This window comes from Leucoraja erinacea, chromosome 29 (genome assembly GCF_028641065.1).
Source record: "Leucoraja erinacea ecotype New England chromosome 29, Leri_hhj_1, whole genome shotgun sequence".
Classification (NCBI taxonomy): Eukaryota; Metazoa; Chordata; class Chondrichthyes; order Rajiformes; family Rajidae; genus Leucoraja; species Leucoraja erinaceus.
This window is the reverse complement of record NC_073405.1, coordinates 27,125,871-27,141,096: the sequence shown is the minus strand read 5'-3', so window position 1 is coordinate 27,141,096 and position 15,226 is coordinate 27,125,871. Positions and strand designations below refer to the sequence as shown.

Below are 15,226 nucleotides of genomic sequence, written 5' to 3'. Positions count from 1 at the left end.
AGTGATATTCATACATCTAGCACTCTGGTGCCAGGAGAACAGCCTCCTCTTGAACATCAAAAAAACGAAGGAGCTGATCATGGACTTTAGGAGGGCACATCATCCGAGGACGTACACTCCATTGAGTATAAATGGGGATCCTGTGGATAGGGTGAACTGTTTTAAATATCTGGGAGTCCGCATCTCTGAGGATATGACATGGTCATCACACGCCTCAGCACTGGTGAGTAAGGCAAGGCAGCGCCTTTACCACCTCAGGCAATTGAGGAAATTCAGAGTGTCTCCGAGGATCCTACAGTGCTTCTACGCAGCGGCGGTGGAAAGCATCTTGTCCGGGAACATTACCATCTGGTTCGGGAATTGCTCTGCCAAGGACAAGAAGGCTCTGCAGAGAGTAGTGCGTTCGGCCGAACGCACTATGGGAACTTCACTCATCCCCCTGCAGGAACTATACAACAGGAGGTGCAACTCCAGAGCAAACAAAATCATGAGAGACCTCTTCCACCCCTGCAACGGACTGTTCCTGCCGCTACGGTCAGGCAAACGCCTCCGTTGCCATGCAGTGAGAACGGAGAGGTTGAGAAGGAGTTTCTTCCCAGAGGCAATTCGGACTGTAAACGCCTTTCTCACCAGGGACTAACTCTACAGAATGTTTTTCCTTCTATTATTTATTATGTAAAAGAATATGTGTGTTATGATTGTGTTTATAATTTGTTTGGTTGTTTTGTTGTTTGTCTTTTGCACAAAAGTCCGCGAGCATTGCCACTTTCATTTCACTGCACATCTCGTATGTGTATGTGACAAATAAACTTGACTTGACTTGACTAGGGATCAGGATTACATTAATGGCAGGTATAACCTAAATATGAGTCTAGTGTCAAAATACATATTGAATATAGACCTCCCGGTCTCTATGTTAATATAATTACGTGTTTAAAAGAGAACATATGTATAAAAACGAAAAGATAAAGAAAGAGATTAAAAAAAGAGAAAAAACGTAAAAACAAAACACCCCTAAACTAAAGAAGGAAAAAAAAGCAAAACGGAATCTGGAATCTGGGCTGCAAAGAGTTTCAACAATTTAAGTCCATTTTTTGAAACATAATTATTCATCACTTCTTTGAAAAATGTATTAATACTTAAAAATATATATTTCATCACAGCAGAGAAATTACTAATTGCAGATAGACTCATACTGCTGGAGTAACGCAGTGGGTCAGACAGCATCTCTGGATAAAATAAATAGGTGTGGGAAAGAACTGCAGATGCTAGTTTAAATCTAAGATAGACATGAAATGCTGGAGTAATTCCACGGGACAGGCAGCATCTCTAGAGAAAAGGAATAGGGTGATGTTTCGGGTCGAGACCCTTCTGCATACTGAATTATGAAGCATATTCCTTCTCTCCAGAGATTCTGCCCGAGTTACTCCAGCGTTTATGTGGTTTAAAACCAGCATCTGCAGCTCCTTCCTACACAATTACTAATTGCAGGGGTTTTTTTTTTTTTTTGCAACTCTTCAGCTTTAAGAGAGCTTGTAGTCAAACACCACCTCCTCGTCCCGGATTGCCATGGAGTCCTTTGATTGACTAGCAAGCCCTCCAAACGCTGGGCAGATCTGGAGTAGACTTGTCCTACAGTGGACGTCATTGCACCAGTGAAGGGGAGTGGGCGGAGAGCTTGGCCAGTGTCAAAAAAAGACGGCAGGTGCATTTCTCTCTCAAGCTTGTTGAAATCAGTGTCAATTTTATTTTCAGGGGTGGGGAAGATAAAGAGTTGCGCTTTCCTTTGTAGAAATTAATCCTTAAAAAAAAAAAATCTGCTTATTGACAAGAATGCAAAAGTAGAATACTCGTTGTTGGATCGCCAGCTTTGTTTAATATATATATATATATATATGCAAGCTAATAAGAGGAATACCAGACAAGATTGGAAGACAATAACAGCGCAAAGATACCCATGTTGTCCATGATTATCATGCCAGCTTCCAAGTCTGGAACTAGCTGCGATTACTGGATTGATGGATCTCACAGGGAGATAGCCTTTGAAGATTACTACACAGTGGCACAGGAATTAGGAAGGTACTGTACTGCAATATCAATGTGGGGGTGTATCTGCAGCCTGGGGCATGTGGGAACTGATTGCAGCCTGAATCGCTGTCGTCCTGCGGGCACAGAACGCCTGATAATTAATCGACCTGCTTCTTGCCTTTGTTAATTACAGTCATTAAATATGCGCCGTGAGATTTATTTTTTAATGCTGACATGCCTCGTTCTAATTGGAATTTTAAAATGTATAAATGCATTTTAATGTGTGTGTGTGGGGGGGGGGGGGGGGGGTTGTGCTTGTATTGGATACATCTGCAGCGCTGCTCTGGAAACTTTATGTATAAAACGTGTAGGGCATTTGCAAAGGATATATAATGGGAAATGTAGCGAATATTGTTGTGTTTGATTTTTGCAACGTTTAGATAGAATGTGTGTCTCAACTAAAGCAGCTGCCAAGTGCTACTCATGAGGTCTGACACACACCTCAGTTCACTTGTAAGATGTATTTTGACACATGCCTTTCACGCAAAAGCAAGCTTCAGAATTTGTTGTGCAAAAGCGCGGTTCGCTCGCTTCATTTGCATTGTGATTGCTAATGTTGCATTAAAATGTCATGTGTTTTGTTTTGTTTTGGATTCCTGAATGTTAGTGAATCCACTCCTCAAATTTCTGCTCCCCCCCTCCCCATGTTATGTCCGGAGTTTGATGTCCAATTTTACCCCGTATCTGTTGCTTCTGTGTGTCCATGCATTGTTTTTAACAGCAGGTTTCCCTCCACAATAGTATTGTTATTTATTGACTTGACTCGCCATGTAAAGCGACTTTGAGTCCTTGAAAAGCGCTATACAAATAAAATCTATTATTATCATTATTATTATTATTATTATTATTATTATTATTATTATTATTGTCGGCAACCAAGATCCTAAGCTATGAATACCATCCCTAAACCTCTTCTTAGTCGTTTTCTTCCTTCTAAAGATGCTCCTTATGGCTAATTTGTTGTCCAGGATTATAATCATCCACCCCTAAAGTGGGTCGGGGCAGAAACCCAGGGTCGATCCTGACCTCGGCTGCTGTCTATGCAGAGTTTGCACGTTCTCTCTGTGACCGCCTTGGTTTTTCTCCGGGTGCTCCCGGTTCCTCCCACAACCCAAAGACATGTGGGTTTGCGGGTTATTCAACCTCTGTAAACATTGCCTGTAATATGTGTGTAGGGGGTGGATGAGAAAATGAGATGACATAGAACCTCCAGTTTAAATTCCATTTGGAATATTTTGGAGGACCAAGAAACCAAGAAACTAGGTGTGAATGGGTGATTGATGGTCGGCATGGATCCCGTGGGCCGATGGGTCTGTTTCCATGCTGTATAGTTGAGTTTAGAGATACAGCAAGGAGACAAGCCTTTTGGCCCACTGAGTCCGCACCGACCAGTGATCCCCGCACACATTAACACTATCCGACACACACTAGGGACAATTTACACACACACACACACACCAAGCCAATTAACCTATATACCTGTATGTCTTTGGAGTGTGGGAGGAAACCGAAGATCTTGGGGGAAAAAAACCATGCTGTCACGGGGAGAAGCTACAAACTGCATGTAGACAGCACCCGTGGTCGGGATCGAACCCGGGTCTCCGGCGCTGCAAGAGCTGTAAGGCAGCAACTCTACTCCTGCGCCACCGTACAGCCCATTGTAACGTTTATAGGTTAATTGCCCTTTGTAAAAAATGCTCCTAGCGAGCAGGAAGTGGATGAGAAAGTGGGATACCGTGAAACTAGTTGAACAGTTGATCGATAGTTGGAGTGGACCCAATGGGCCAAAGGGCCTGTTTCCTTGTGGTATCTCTAAACTACATGTGAAGGTTTAAGTTAATTGGCCTCTGTAAAAAAAGCCTCTAGTGTGTAGGAAGTGGATGAGAAAGTGGGATAACATGGAACTAGTGTGAGCAGGTACACGTGACCATCAAATATCATTGAATCAGTGGTTGAAGGGTCTGTTTCAATCTTTGATTCAATCAATTAAATGATTGATTCAGTGAATTGATTGAACGTGGCTAGGTAACAAAATTAATTTGCTCCTCTGAAGCTCCTTCAAATGTTTTACTGAGTTAACGTGCTGTCAAAATAGTTTAGTTTAGTTTATTGCCACATGTACCAAGCATTCCAGGGATGACGGGACTGTCATATGCTGAAAGAATGGAGCGGCTGGGCTTGTATGCTCTGGTATTTAGAAGGATGAGAGGATATCTTATTGAAACATATAAGATTATTAAGGGTTTGGACACTCTTGACGCAGGAAACATGTTCCCGATGTTGGGGGAGTCCAGAACCAGGGGCAACAGTTTGAGAATAAGGGGTAAGCCATTTGGAACGGAGATGAGGAAACATCTTTTCACACAGAGAGTTGTAAGTCTGTGGAATTCTCTGCCTCAGAGGCTGATGGAGGCCGGTTCTCTGGATACTTTCAAGAGAGAGCTAGATAGGGCTCTTGAAGATAACGGAGTCAGGGGATATGGGGAGAAAGCAGGAATGGGGTACTGATTGTGGATGATCAGCCATGGTCTCATTGAATGGCGGTGCTGGCTTGAAGGGCCGAATGGCCTACTTCTGCACCTATTGTCTATTGTCTATTGTACAGTGAAAAGCTTTTGGTGAGTGCTAACCAGTCAACGGAAAGACAATACATGCTTACAATTGAGCCATTTACACGGCATAGATACCTGATAAGGAAATAATGTTTAGTGCAAGATAAAGCCAGGGAAGTCTGATCAAAGATAGTCCAAGGGTCACCAGTGAGGTAGATAGTAGTTCAGAACTGCTCTCTAGTTGTTGGTACGATGGTTTAGTTGCCTGATGACAGCTGGGAAGAAATTGTCCCAGAATCTGGATTTCACATTTTTGTACTTTTTTCCTGATGGGAGAGGGGAGAAGTGGGAGTGGCCAGGGTGCGACTCGTCCTTGATTATGCTGCGGGCCTTGCCGAGGCAGCGTGAGGTATAATAAATATTGTTCCTAGACCACTAACACTATCGGTATGATAATGGAGCACTAGTCTATTGTAAGCTATCCTGAAATTTGCTTCGGTGAAAGCTCGGCGGAATTTCAGTGGTGAAGTTATTGTGTGTTTAAGACTGGAAGTGTCGTCCTCATTCACGGTTCAACTGCTGAGGAAATGTGAGTCCTGGGAGTCTGTCAATATTTGCAGATGACCCCAGCAAATGTATCCATATTTACAAGATTCACATTCCCAGGCGCTGTTTTTTTTTAGTTTTTAGTTTAGAGACACTGCACGGAAACAGGCACCAAGTCCACATCGACCACCATATTACCACTATCGTACGCACACTGGGGACTATTTTACATTGATACCTGGCCAAATAACCTACAAACCTGTACGTCTTTAGAGTGTGGGTGGAAACCGAAGATCTCGGAGAAAACCCACGAGGTCACGGGGAGAACGTGCAAACTCCGTATAGACAACGCCCGTAGTCAAGATGGAACCTGGGTCTCTGGCGCTGTGAGGCAGCAACTCTTCCGCTGCGCCACCGTGCCGCCCTGGTGCTGGTGGTCAATGTTTGCGGCAGGTTCCTGGTGGTGTAGGAATATTGTCGGGGGGGACTGTGACAGGATTGGTCAATTATCTGCTGTGTGATGGCAGTTTGGACCTCTCGCCAGGAATCCTTGAGATTGTGTCAATATTTAATTGAGACTCTGGGAGACGCGCTGGTCTTTTGACCCTGAGAAGCTCATGTCTTTTTCTGCAGCACTCCAGGAGAGTACATTAATATTTGCAGGATTTGTGCCGGTGTTCTCGAGAGCATATTACTGTTGACAAGTGCTGCGATAACAATAAGAATAGATCGTAGTTAGAAAGCACTTTTACTGCAGCAGAACATCCTCAGTTGCTCGCAGGATATTTATCAAGCAAAGTTTAACGCCAACTCCTAATAGGAAATACGAGGAGAGGAGGATACATTTTTGTAAAGTTTTTTACTCAACATCTCCCTATAGCTCAGACCCTCTAGCCCTGGCAACATCCTCGTAAATCATCTCTGTACCCTTTCCAGCTTGACAACATCTTTCCTATAACACGGTGCCCAGAACTGAACACAATATTCTAAATGCGGCCTCACCAACGTCTTAAACAACTGCAGCATGACCTCCCAACTTCTATACTCAATACTCTGACTGCTGAAGGCCAGGACTTAGGGAGATCATGGAAGTATTTGACAGGAAGGATGAGAAGGTTGCATCAAGGTGGAGATTTGCCATGGGGGTAATATAGGTCAGCAAGCAGAAGGGTAATGAGGCAATGGAACTTGGTGCAAGTTAGGACGTGGTCTCTGGCACCGTGAGGCAGCAACAATGCCGGCTGTGCGGTACGTTGGCGCAGCGGTAGCGTTGCTGCCTCACAGCGCCAGAGACCCGGGTTCGATCCTGACTACGGGTGCTGTCTGTACGGAGTTTGTACGTTCTCCCCGTGACCTGCGTGGTTTTTCTCCGAGATCATCGGTTTCCTTCCACACTCCAAAGACGTACAGGGTTTGCAGGTTAATTGGCTTTGTGTAAATGTAAATTGTCCCTAGTGTGTGTTAAGGATAGTGTTGATCGCTGGTCGGCGTGGACTCGGTGGGCCTAATTCCATGCTGTATCTCTAGACTAAACTAAACTGTGCCGCCCAATGCACAGTGGCCCCATGCACTGCTGCGAAGGGTATCCGTACAGCAGCCGTGGTGGAGTGTGACTGTGTAACTGCGAAGGGGGACAAGACCAAGGTGTTGATAGCAAGCACGGCTGCTCAAAACATTGTGAAGGAAAATAAAACCATGAGAAATCCTGTGGAAAAACACCATCCGTGAGTCACTTAAGCCAGCAGCTGCCAAGTTGCGGTACTGTCTGATTTACCTTCATACCCCAGCAGCCATCTTAGTTTCCCTGGCAAGATCTAGCGAGCTTGTGAAATCTTTGTGCCCTGACTTAAGGTCCAAGCATTGCCCATACCAAGTGCTCAACATATTTAGCCTAACTATCTGCTTCCCTGAAACTTGGTTTCCTGCTAACGGGCTATCGGGGAGTGAGTGGGATCACATCAGATGTTCTCTTCCCACAATCAGCTCATCACAGTTAAAATGCTTCACTTGTCAAGACTCGAGGGACTGAGATATAGGGAGAGGTTGGGCAGGCCATGACTTTGTTCCATGGGATGAAGGATGAATGCACACTTTTATCCAGAATAGGATGAAAGGCCTGAATAGAGTGAATGTGGGGAGGTTGTTTCCACTCATGGGAGAGTCTCGGACCAGAGGCCATAGTGTCAGATTAAAAGGACGTACCTTTAGAAAGGAGATGACATTTCTTTAGTCAGAGGGTGGTGAATCTGAGGAATTAATTGCCACAGATGACTGTGGAGGCCAAGTCAATGGATATTTTTAAGGTGGAGATTGGCAGTATCCTGATTATCATGGCTGTTGGGGGTTATGGGAAGAAGGCAGGAGAATGGGGTTGAGAGGAAAAGATAGATCAGCCATGATTGAATGTCGGAGTAGACTTGATGGGGCGAATGGCCTAATTCTGCTCCTATGAACATCTGAGTATGGGAATCAAATACCAGAGGATAAAGGTTTGAGATGAGTGAGAAAAGATTAATAGGAACCTGAGGGGCACCTTTTTCAGATAAAGTTTGTATATAGAACTATCTGCCAGAGGAGATGGTTGAGGGAGGTACAATGTTGAAAAGACATTTGGGCAGGTACATGGATGGGAAAGGTTCAGAAGGATACGGGGCAAATGAAGGCAGGTGTGACTAGTGGAGATGGGTCATCTTGGTTGGTATGGGCAAGTTGGGCCGAAGGGCCTGGTTCCATGGTATATGACTATGATTATGATACTTATTGATTTGTGACTTGTGTTTGATCATTTGCTTCTTTTAATTTAAGTAGATAAGCAATTTTGCATTCAGGAATCAGGTTCAAAGAATGTATCATTGTGTGATGTTTTATGGTATTGCAACCATGTCTGTAATTTTTGGTGAGAGTAATTGTTGATTAGTGTCCATTTTCTTTATTAGTGAGCTAGTGGCGAGAATATTTTATTTGCTGACACCAGGAATTGCAGATGCTGGTTTGACAAAATAAGACACAAAACGCTGGAGTAACTCGGCAAATATATCCACTTTTATCCTATCCTCTGGCTTCACATTCCACGCATCTTCTCGCCTTATCTTCTTATCTCACACCTTTTGGCTTCTTCCTGTCTTTGGCCTTTATCCAGCCATCTGCCACTCTAGAAAAAAAACCCTGAAGTAGGGTTCTGACCCAAAACATCATCCATTCTTTTTTCTCCAGAGATGCTGCCTGACCTGCTGAGTTATTCCAGCATTTTGTGTCCATCTTGGGCACAAACCAGCATCTGCAGTTCCTTCCGGCACAAAATAAGAATCCATCGCCTGTTCCCATCAGCATTAGACCCACTCCCACCCAACTTATGCCCCTGTCACACTTAGGAAATCTGAACAGAAACCTCTGGAGACTTTGCGCCCAACCCAAGGTTTCCGTGCGGTTCCCGGAGGTTTTTGTCAGTCTCCCTACTTGCTTCCATTACCTGCAACCTCTGGCAACCACCTGCAACATCCGGGAACCACACGGCAACCTTGGGTGGGGCACAAAGTAAGTCTCCAGAGGTTTCCGTTCAGGTTTCTTAAGTGGGACAGGGGCATTAATTCCCGCCTCCCACCCCCACTACAATCAGTCTGAAGAAGAGTCCTGACCCAAAACATTGTCTATCCATGTCCTCCTGAGATGCTGCCTGACCCGCTGAGTTACTCCAGCACTTTATGTATATTTTCTTTGCCACTTAAGATAAACAAAGTCATTCTATTTCACCTGGTAGACACATAATGCCACGGTAATCTTGATCTTGACTGAACATAAAGTAAATCCAATCTGAAGAAGGGTCTCGACCTGAAACGTCACCCATTCCTTCTCTCCAGAGATGCTGCCTGTCCCGCTGAGTTACTCCAGTTTTTTGTGTCTATCTCCGGTTTAAACCTGCATCCGCAGTTCCTTCCTGCACAGTAAATGCGACCGATTCAAGTTTGAATGCTTCACCACTAATTGCTTTCATAATCTGGCTGCCCTTAGTAATGGAACACAGGATGTTACCAAGTGACTGGTGTGGTTTGGTCTTTTAAGTACCACCACATCATTCGTTCAAGAGTGCTGCTGAGTGCTCTATGGGCGATAGACTACTCTTGAAGTGCAGTCACTGTTATAATGTGAGAAACCTCCTTCCGCAACACAATCCCTCCAGTACCAATATTTGTAGCTAACAGATAATCTCTAATTAGGAATGTTTTTATGGATAATTATTCAGGATAAGGATAGCACAGTGGTGCAAATGCTGCTGCACAGCGCTAGAGACTGACCTCGTGGAGTTTGCACGTTCTCCCTGTTGGGTTCCTCCGGGTGCTCCGGCTTCCTTCCACATCCCAAAGACGTGCGGGATTGTTGGTTAATTGGCCTCCGTAAATTGCCTTGAGTGTGGCGGGAGTGGATGGGAAAGTGGAACAACTGGGTGTGAACGGGTGATCGATGGCTGGCGTGGACCCAGTGGGCCAAAGGGCAGGTTTCCACCCGCTACCATCCAATCAATCAATGCAGTCAATCAATAACTCCTATTATTTTGTTGGAATGTCTTGGGATATTTCACATCCACCACGGAGGTACGGCAGTCTTAAGGGCCTGTCCCACGATCATGCGACTCCATGCGGCAAGCGCGACCTAAAGGGCCGGTCCCACCAGCATGCGCCTGCATGTGGCAAGAGCGACCAAACCAGAAGCGGGAGCCACACGGAGGACGAGTGAGTGACATGGTGTCGAGGCGGCTGTGGGCCGGCAGGACGTTGCTGCGCGGAATTTTTAAACACGGTCAGTTTTTCGGAGCCCCGCACGATGTCGGGATCAGCTCCGCTCAACTCCATACGGCTCCGGCGATCAAAATGGGACCGGCCCCGCGAGGCCGTACGGCTCAAGCGACCACGTTAGGTCACGCTTGCCGCATGGAGTCGCATGCTGGTGGGACAGGCCCTTTAGGTTGCGCTTGCCGCATGGAGAGTGGGACAGGCCCAGGTTGCGCTTGCCGCATGGAGTCGCATGCTCTTGGGACAGGCCTTTACAGTGTAACTGCATCGGAAAGATGGAAAATAGACACAGCAATAGAATTGCAATAGAAAATCTGCAATTTGAGAGGGAGAAGGTTAATTGGGAAGTGTCAGCGTTGCAGTTGAACAAAGGGGACTATGAAGACATGAGAGAGCAGTTGGCCACGATCGACTGGAAAAGGAATGACGGTGGAACAGCAATGGCAGGAATTTCTGGGCATGGAGCAGAAGATGCAGGATCATTTGATTCCAAAGAGGTAGGAAGATTCTAAGGGGAATAAGAGGCAAACGTGGCTGACAAGGGAAGTTAGGGACGGTATCAAACTAAAAGATAAGGTGTTTAACATAGCAAAGGGCGGCGGGAAACCAGAGGACTGGGAAACTTTCAATGGACATCAGAAGGTAACAAAAAGGGCAATACGGGTGAAAAGATGAAGTATGAAGGTAAGCTCGCCAAGAATATAAAGAAGGATAGCAAAAGCTTCTCTTTAGGTCTGCATCCCAGGGTACTCAAGGAGGTGGCTCTAGAAATCGTGGATGCATTGGTGATCATTTTCCAATGTTCTACAGATTCAGGATAATTTCCTGTGGATTGGAGGGTAGCTAATGTTATCTAATTTTTCAAGAAAGGAGCGAGAGAGAAAACAGAGAATTATAGGCCAATTAGCCTGACATCAGAGGTGGGGAAGATGCTGGAGTCAATTATTAAAGAAGTAATAACGGCGTATTTGGATAGCAGTGAAAGGATTGGTCCAAGTCAGCATGGATTTATGAAGGGAAATCATGCTTGACTAATCTTCTGGAACTTTTTGAAGATGTGACAAGTAAAATGGATGAAGGAGAGCCAGTGGATGTAGTGTATCTGGACTTTCAGAAAGCCTTTGATAAGGTGCCACACAGGAGATTAGTGGGCAGAATTACACATGGTATGGGTGGTAGGGTATTGACATGGATACAGAATTAGTTGGCAGACAGGAAACAAAGAGTCGGAATAAACGGGTCCCTGTCAGATTGGCAGGCATTGGCGAGTGGAGTGCCGCAAGGCTCGTTGCTGGGGCCGCAACTATTTACAATATATATTAATGATTTAGATGATGGAATCAAAAGTAACACTTGCTAATTTGCAGTTGCCATAAAACTGGTTGGCAGTCTGAACTGAGAAGAGGAAGCTAGGAGGTTGCAGGCTGACTTGGACAGGTTGCGTGAGTGGGCAGATGCATGGCAGATGCAGTATAATGTAGATAAATGTGTGGTTATCCACTTTCGTGGCACAAACATGGAGGCAGATTATTATCTCAATGGTGTCAGATTAGGAAAAGAGAAATGCAACGAGACCTGGGTATCTTTGTATTGTATTCAAATTTTGTATTGTATTCAAATTTATTGTAATTGTCTCAATTTGAGACAACGAAATGAATTTCCCTTACAGGCAGTATCATAAAAAAATAAAAAAATAAATTAAAAAAAAATGAATTAAAAAAATAAATAAATAATAAATAATAATAAGACATTAAAAATAAAATTGAAATTGAATTTTTTAAAAAAGCACAAACACAGAAAGTCCACGACACAACATAACATAAATGGCACCAAGGTGAGGATGGCACCATAGTCCAGCCAGCCTCCCCTCCGTGTTCATCCGTGGTCGGGGCCTTCCGAGCACCCGCAGTCGCAGCCCCGGGTGGCCCGATGTTCAGGCCCTCACGCCAGGCTGGTGGAACGCCGACGCCGAACCCCGACGGTGAGCATCCTCCTCCTCAGCGGCCCGGACCTCCTGATCAGCCGCCTCCCGCTGTTGGAGTCCGCAGCTCCCGAGTCCACAGGCCGAGCCGGGCAGAGTCGCAGGACCCCGCGTTGTTAGTCAGCGCCGCCCGCGTTGGGAGCTCTGCAAACCGCAGCTCCAGGATGTCGGTGCAGCAGGTCCAGCACTCCGGGCTCCAGACGGCGACCCCCGGTAAGGCATCGCCAGCCCTGCGATGTTCAAGCGCTGTCCCGCCGCTGCTGGAGCTCCGGTCGATCCCGGCAGGAAAGGCCGCACCAATCCAGGTAGGTAGGCCACTGTGGGGGGAGGGGGGGGGGCGAGGACGCGACTCGAATAATAGTCGCGTCCTCACCAGGAAGCGGCTGAAGGACGGTATCCCCTGCACCGTGCCCTCTTCCCCCACATAAATACAACAAAAAAACACACTTTTTCATAACTAAATAAACAAAAAAACAAAAAGATACCGGGCTGTAGGTGGAGGCTACTGACACCAGCGCCACCGGAAGTACAATACACTGGTGTACTTTGTACACCAGTCACTGAAAGTAAACATGCAGGTACAGCAGGCAGTGAAGAAAGCTAATGGTATGTTGGCCTTCATAACGAGAGGATCTGAGTATAGGAGTAAAGAGGTCCTTCTGCAGTGTACATGGCCCTGGTGAGACCACATCTGAAGTATTGTGTGCTGTTTTGGTCTCCTAATTTGAGGAAGGACATCCTTGCTATTGAGTGAGTGCAGAGTAGGTTCACGAGGTGAATTCCCGGGATGGCGGGACTGTCATATGAGGAAAGATTGGAACGACTGGGCTTGTATTCACTGGAATTTAGAAGGGTGAGAGGAAATCTTATAGAAACATATAAAAATATAAAAGGACTGGACACTGCAGGAAAAATGTTTCCAATGTTGGGAGAAGTCTAGAATCAGGGGCCACAGTCTAAAGGGCCTGTCCCACTGTACGAGGTAATTCAAGAGCTCTCCCGAGTTTAAAAAAAATCAAACTCGCGGTAAGCACGTAGAATGTACGTAGCGGGTATATCGGAGCTCGGGACGTCTCTTAGCGGCTCGTAACGGTAACGGCAGGTACTCGGGAAACGCGGTAAGCTCGTGAAGACTCGTGAAGGTTTTTCAACATGTTGAAAAATGTCCACGAGAGCCCCGAATATCTACGAGCGGCTATTACCGTAATTCTCCGAGTTCGAATCAGGGGAAACTCGGGAGAACTCTTGAATTAGCTCGTACAGTGGGACAGGGCCTTAAGAATAAAGGGGAGGCCATTTTAAACTGAGATGGGAAAATACTTTTTCACCCAGAGAGGTGTGAATTTGTGGAATTCTCTGCCACAGTGGAGGCCATGTCACTGGATGGATTTAAGAGAGAGTTAGATAGAGCTCTAGGGGCTAGTGGAGTCAAGGGATATGGGGAGAAGGCAGGCACGGGTTATTGATTGGGGACGATCAGCCATGATCATATTGAATGGCGAACGGTGCTGGCTCGAAGGGTCGAATGGCCTCCTCCTGCACCTATTTTCTATGTTTCTAAAGGGGCTGTCCCACTTGGGCGACCAAATTGGCGAATTTAGAAGTTTGAAAAAATGACATGTTGAAGACCTCCTTCAACTATGTTGAAGACCAGCTACGACTAGCTACGACTAACCTCGGGAAAATTTGACACCGAATAGTGGAGAGTGAAGACGACCTCCTTCGACCTCCCATCGATTATGATGAAGACTATCTACGACTACTTTTGACTACCCTCGATTACCTACGACTAACATGCAGACCTACCACAACCTACTACGACCAAACCTACGAGTAAAAAAAGTGTCGATTTTTTCCATGGCGACCTTATTTTACTCGCGGGCATTTTTCAACATGTTGAAAAATACGCCGCGCTGAGGCCTCGAGTACACGTGGACTACTCTCGAGCATGAAGGAGAGTTACAAAGACCACCTACGACCTCGTGTCGACCATGCTGCGAGTATGAGTCGAGAGCAAACTCGTCCAAAACTCACAGATTAGGTCGCCCAAGTGGGACAGCCCCTTTAAGTGCATGCCGACCATCCACCACCCACTTGCACTAACCCTACGTAATCCCATCTTTATTCTCTCATTGTCATGAATGCTCCCCTGAATACATCACTCACCTACCTACTAGGGATAACTTAAAGTACCCAATTAACCTATCAATTCACGCATTGTTGGAAATCGGAGCACCCGAGGTCAGGATTGAACTGGGTCTCTGGTGTTGTCAGGCAGCTGCTCAGCAAGGTGTGCCATTGTGCAGCATAGGACTGATATATCAGCACTCTCTCCCTCAGTGGTGCAGTAGAGGACCTGCATCTCTACCTCTGCCAAGCTGCATCTACCTTGCAGACTAGATCTTTGCAAGCTGTTATTTGATCTAAGAATGTCATCATAAACATCTCTCATTCGACCACTGGTAATGGATTTTTTATAAATGCACCTTTTACCGTGCTGTCAATTTATGTGTAGCCACAAGCTTGTTTGTAAAGCTTATTTTGGTCGTAAACACAGTTCCAGCGTCCCGTGACTGTATTTCTGGATCAAGCTATGTGTCAGAAACCATAGATAGACACAAAAAGCTACAGTAACTCAGCGGGTCTGTCAGCATCTCTAGAAAAAAAAATAGGTGACGTTTCCGGTGGAGACCCTTCCTCAGAGGAGATAGAACCGAGAGATATGGAAAGGTCCAAAGAACAAATTAATGAAAGATATGCAGAAGGACATCAAAGCCAACAAGGTGATCAAGGACAGATGGAGCCCACAATGGTCCATTGTTGGTTGTGGGGAAGATGATAATGAGTAATCCTAGGCAGCTGAACCATCCTATCACTAACCAGACAGCAGTCCTGACCTACCATCTACATCATTGTGGGCGCTCGGTCTATATTTAATCAGACTTTATTGGACTATATTTTGCACTAAACATTATTCCTTTTATCCTGTATCCGTACACTGTGGATGGCTTGATTGTAATCATATATAGTCTTTCTGCTGACTGGTTAGCACGTAACAAAATTGCTTTTCACTGTACCATACATGTAGCAATCAACTAAACTAAACTAAACGTTTTTGATCATTAGAGATATTTAGCAATGGTGGTAAAGGCTTCACAGTGTGAACTGTGGGGACTATCAGGATTTAAATTAGCTTAGTTCAGAGATACGGCGCGGAAATAGGCCCTTCAGCCCACGGAGTCCGCGCTGACCAGCGACCCCGTACACTAGCA

General features: G+C 45.6%; 1 protein-coding gene across 1 annotated transcript in view; it reads left to right on the top strand.

The window, feature by feature from the left end:
• The first annotated feature begins 1,236 nt into the window (after nucleotides 1-1,236).
• Nucleotides 1,237-15,226, top strand: part of LOC129711359 (calcium/calmodulin-dependent protein kinase type IV-like) — a 142,173-nt gene continuing 128,183 nt past the window's right edge. The window contains exon 1 of the mRNA XM_055658966.1: nucleotides 1,237-2,079. Coding sequence (XP_055514941.1) covers nucleotides 1,958-2,079 — 122 coding nt within the window. The 5' untranslated portion in view covers nucleotides 1,237-1,957. The remainder of the gene's footprint in view (nucleotides 2,080-15,226) is intronic.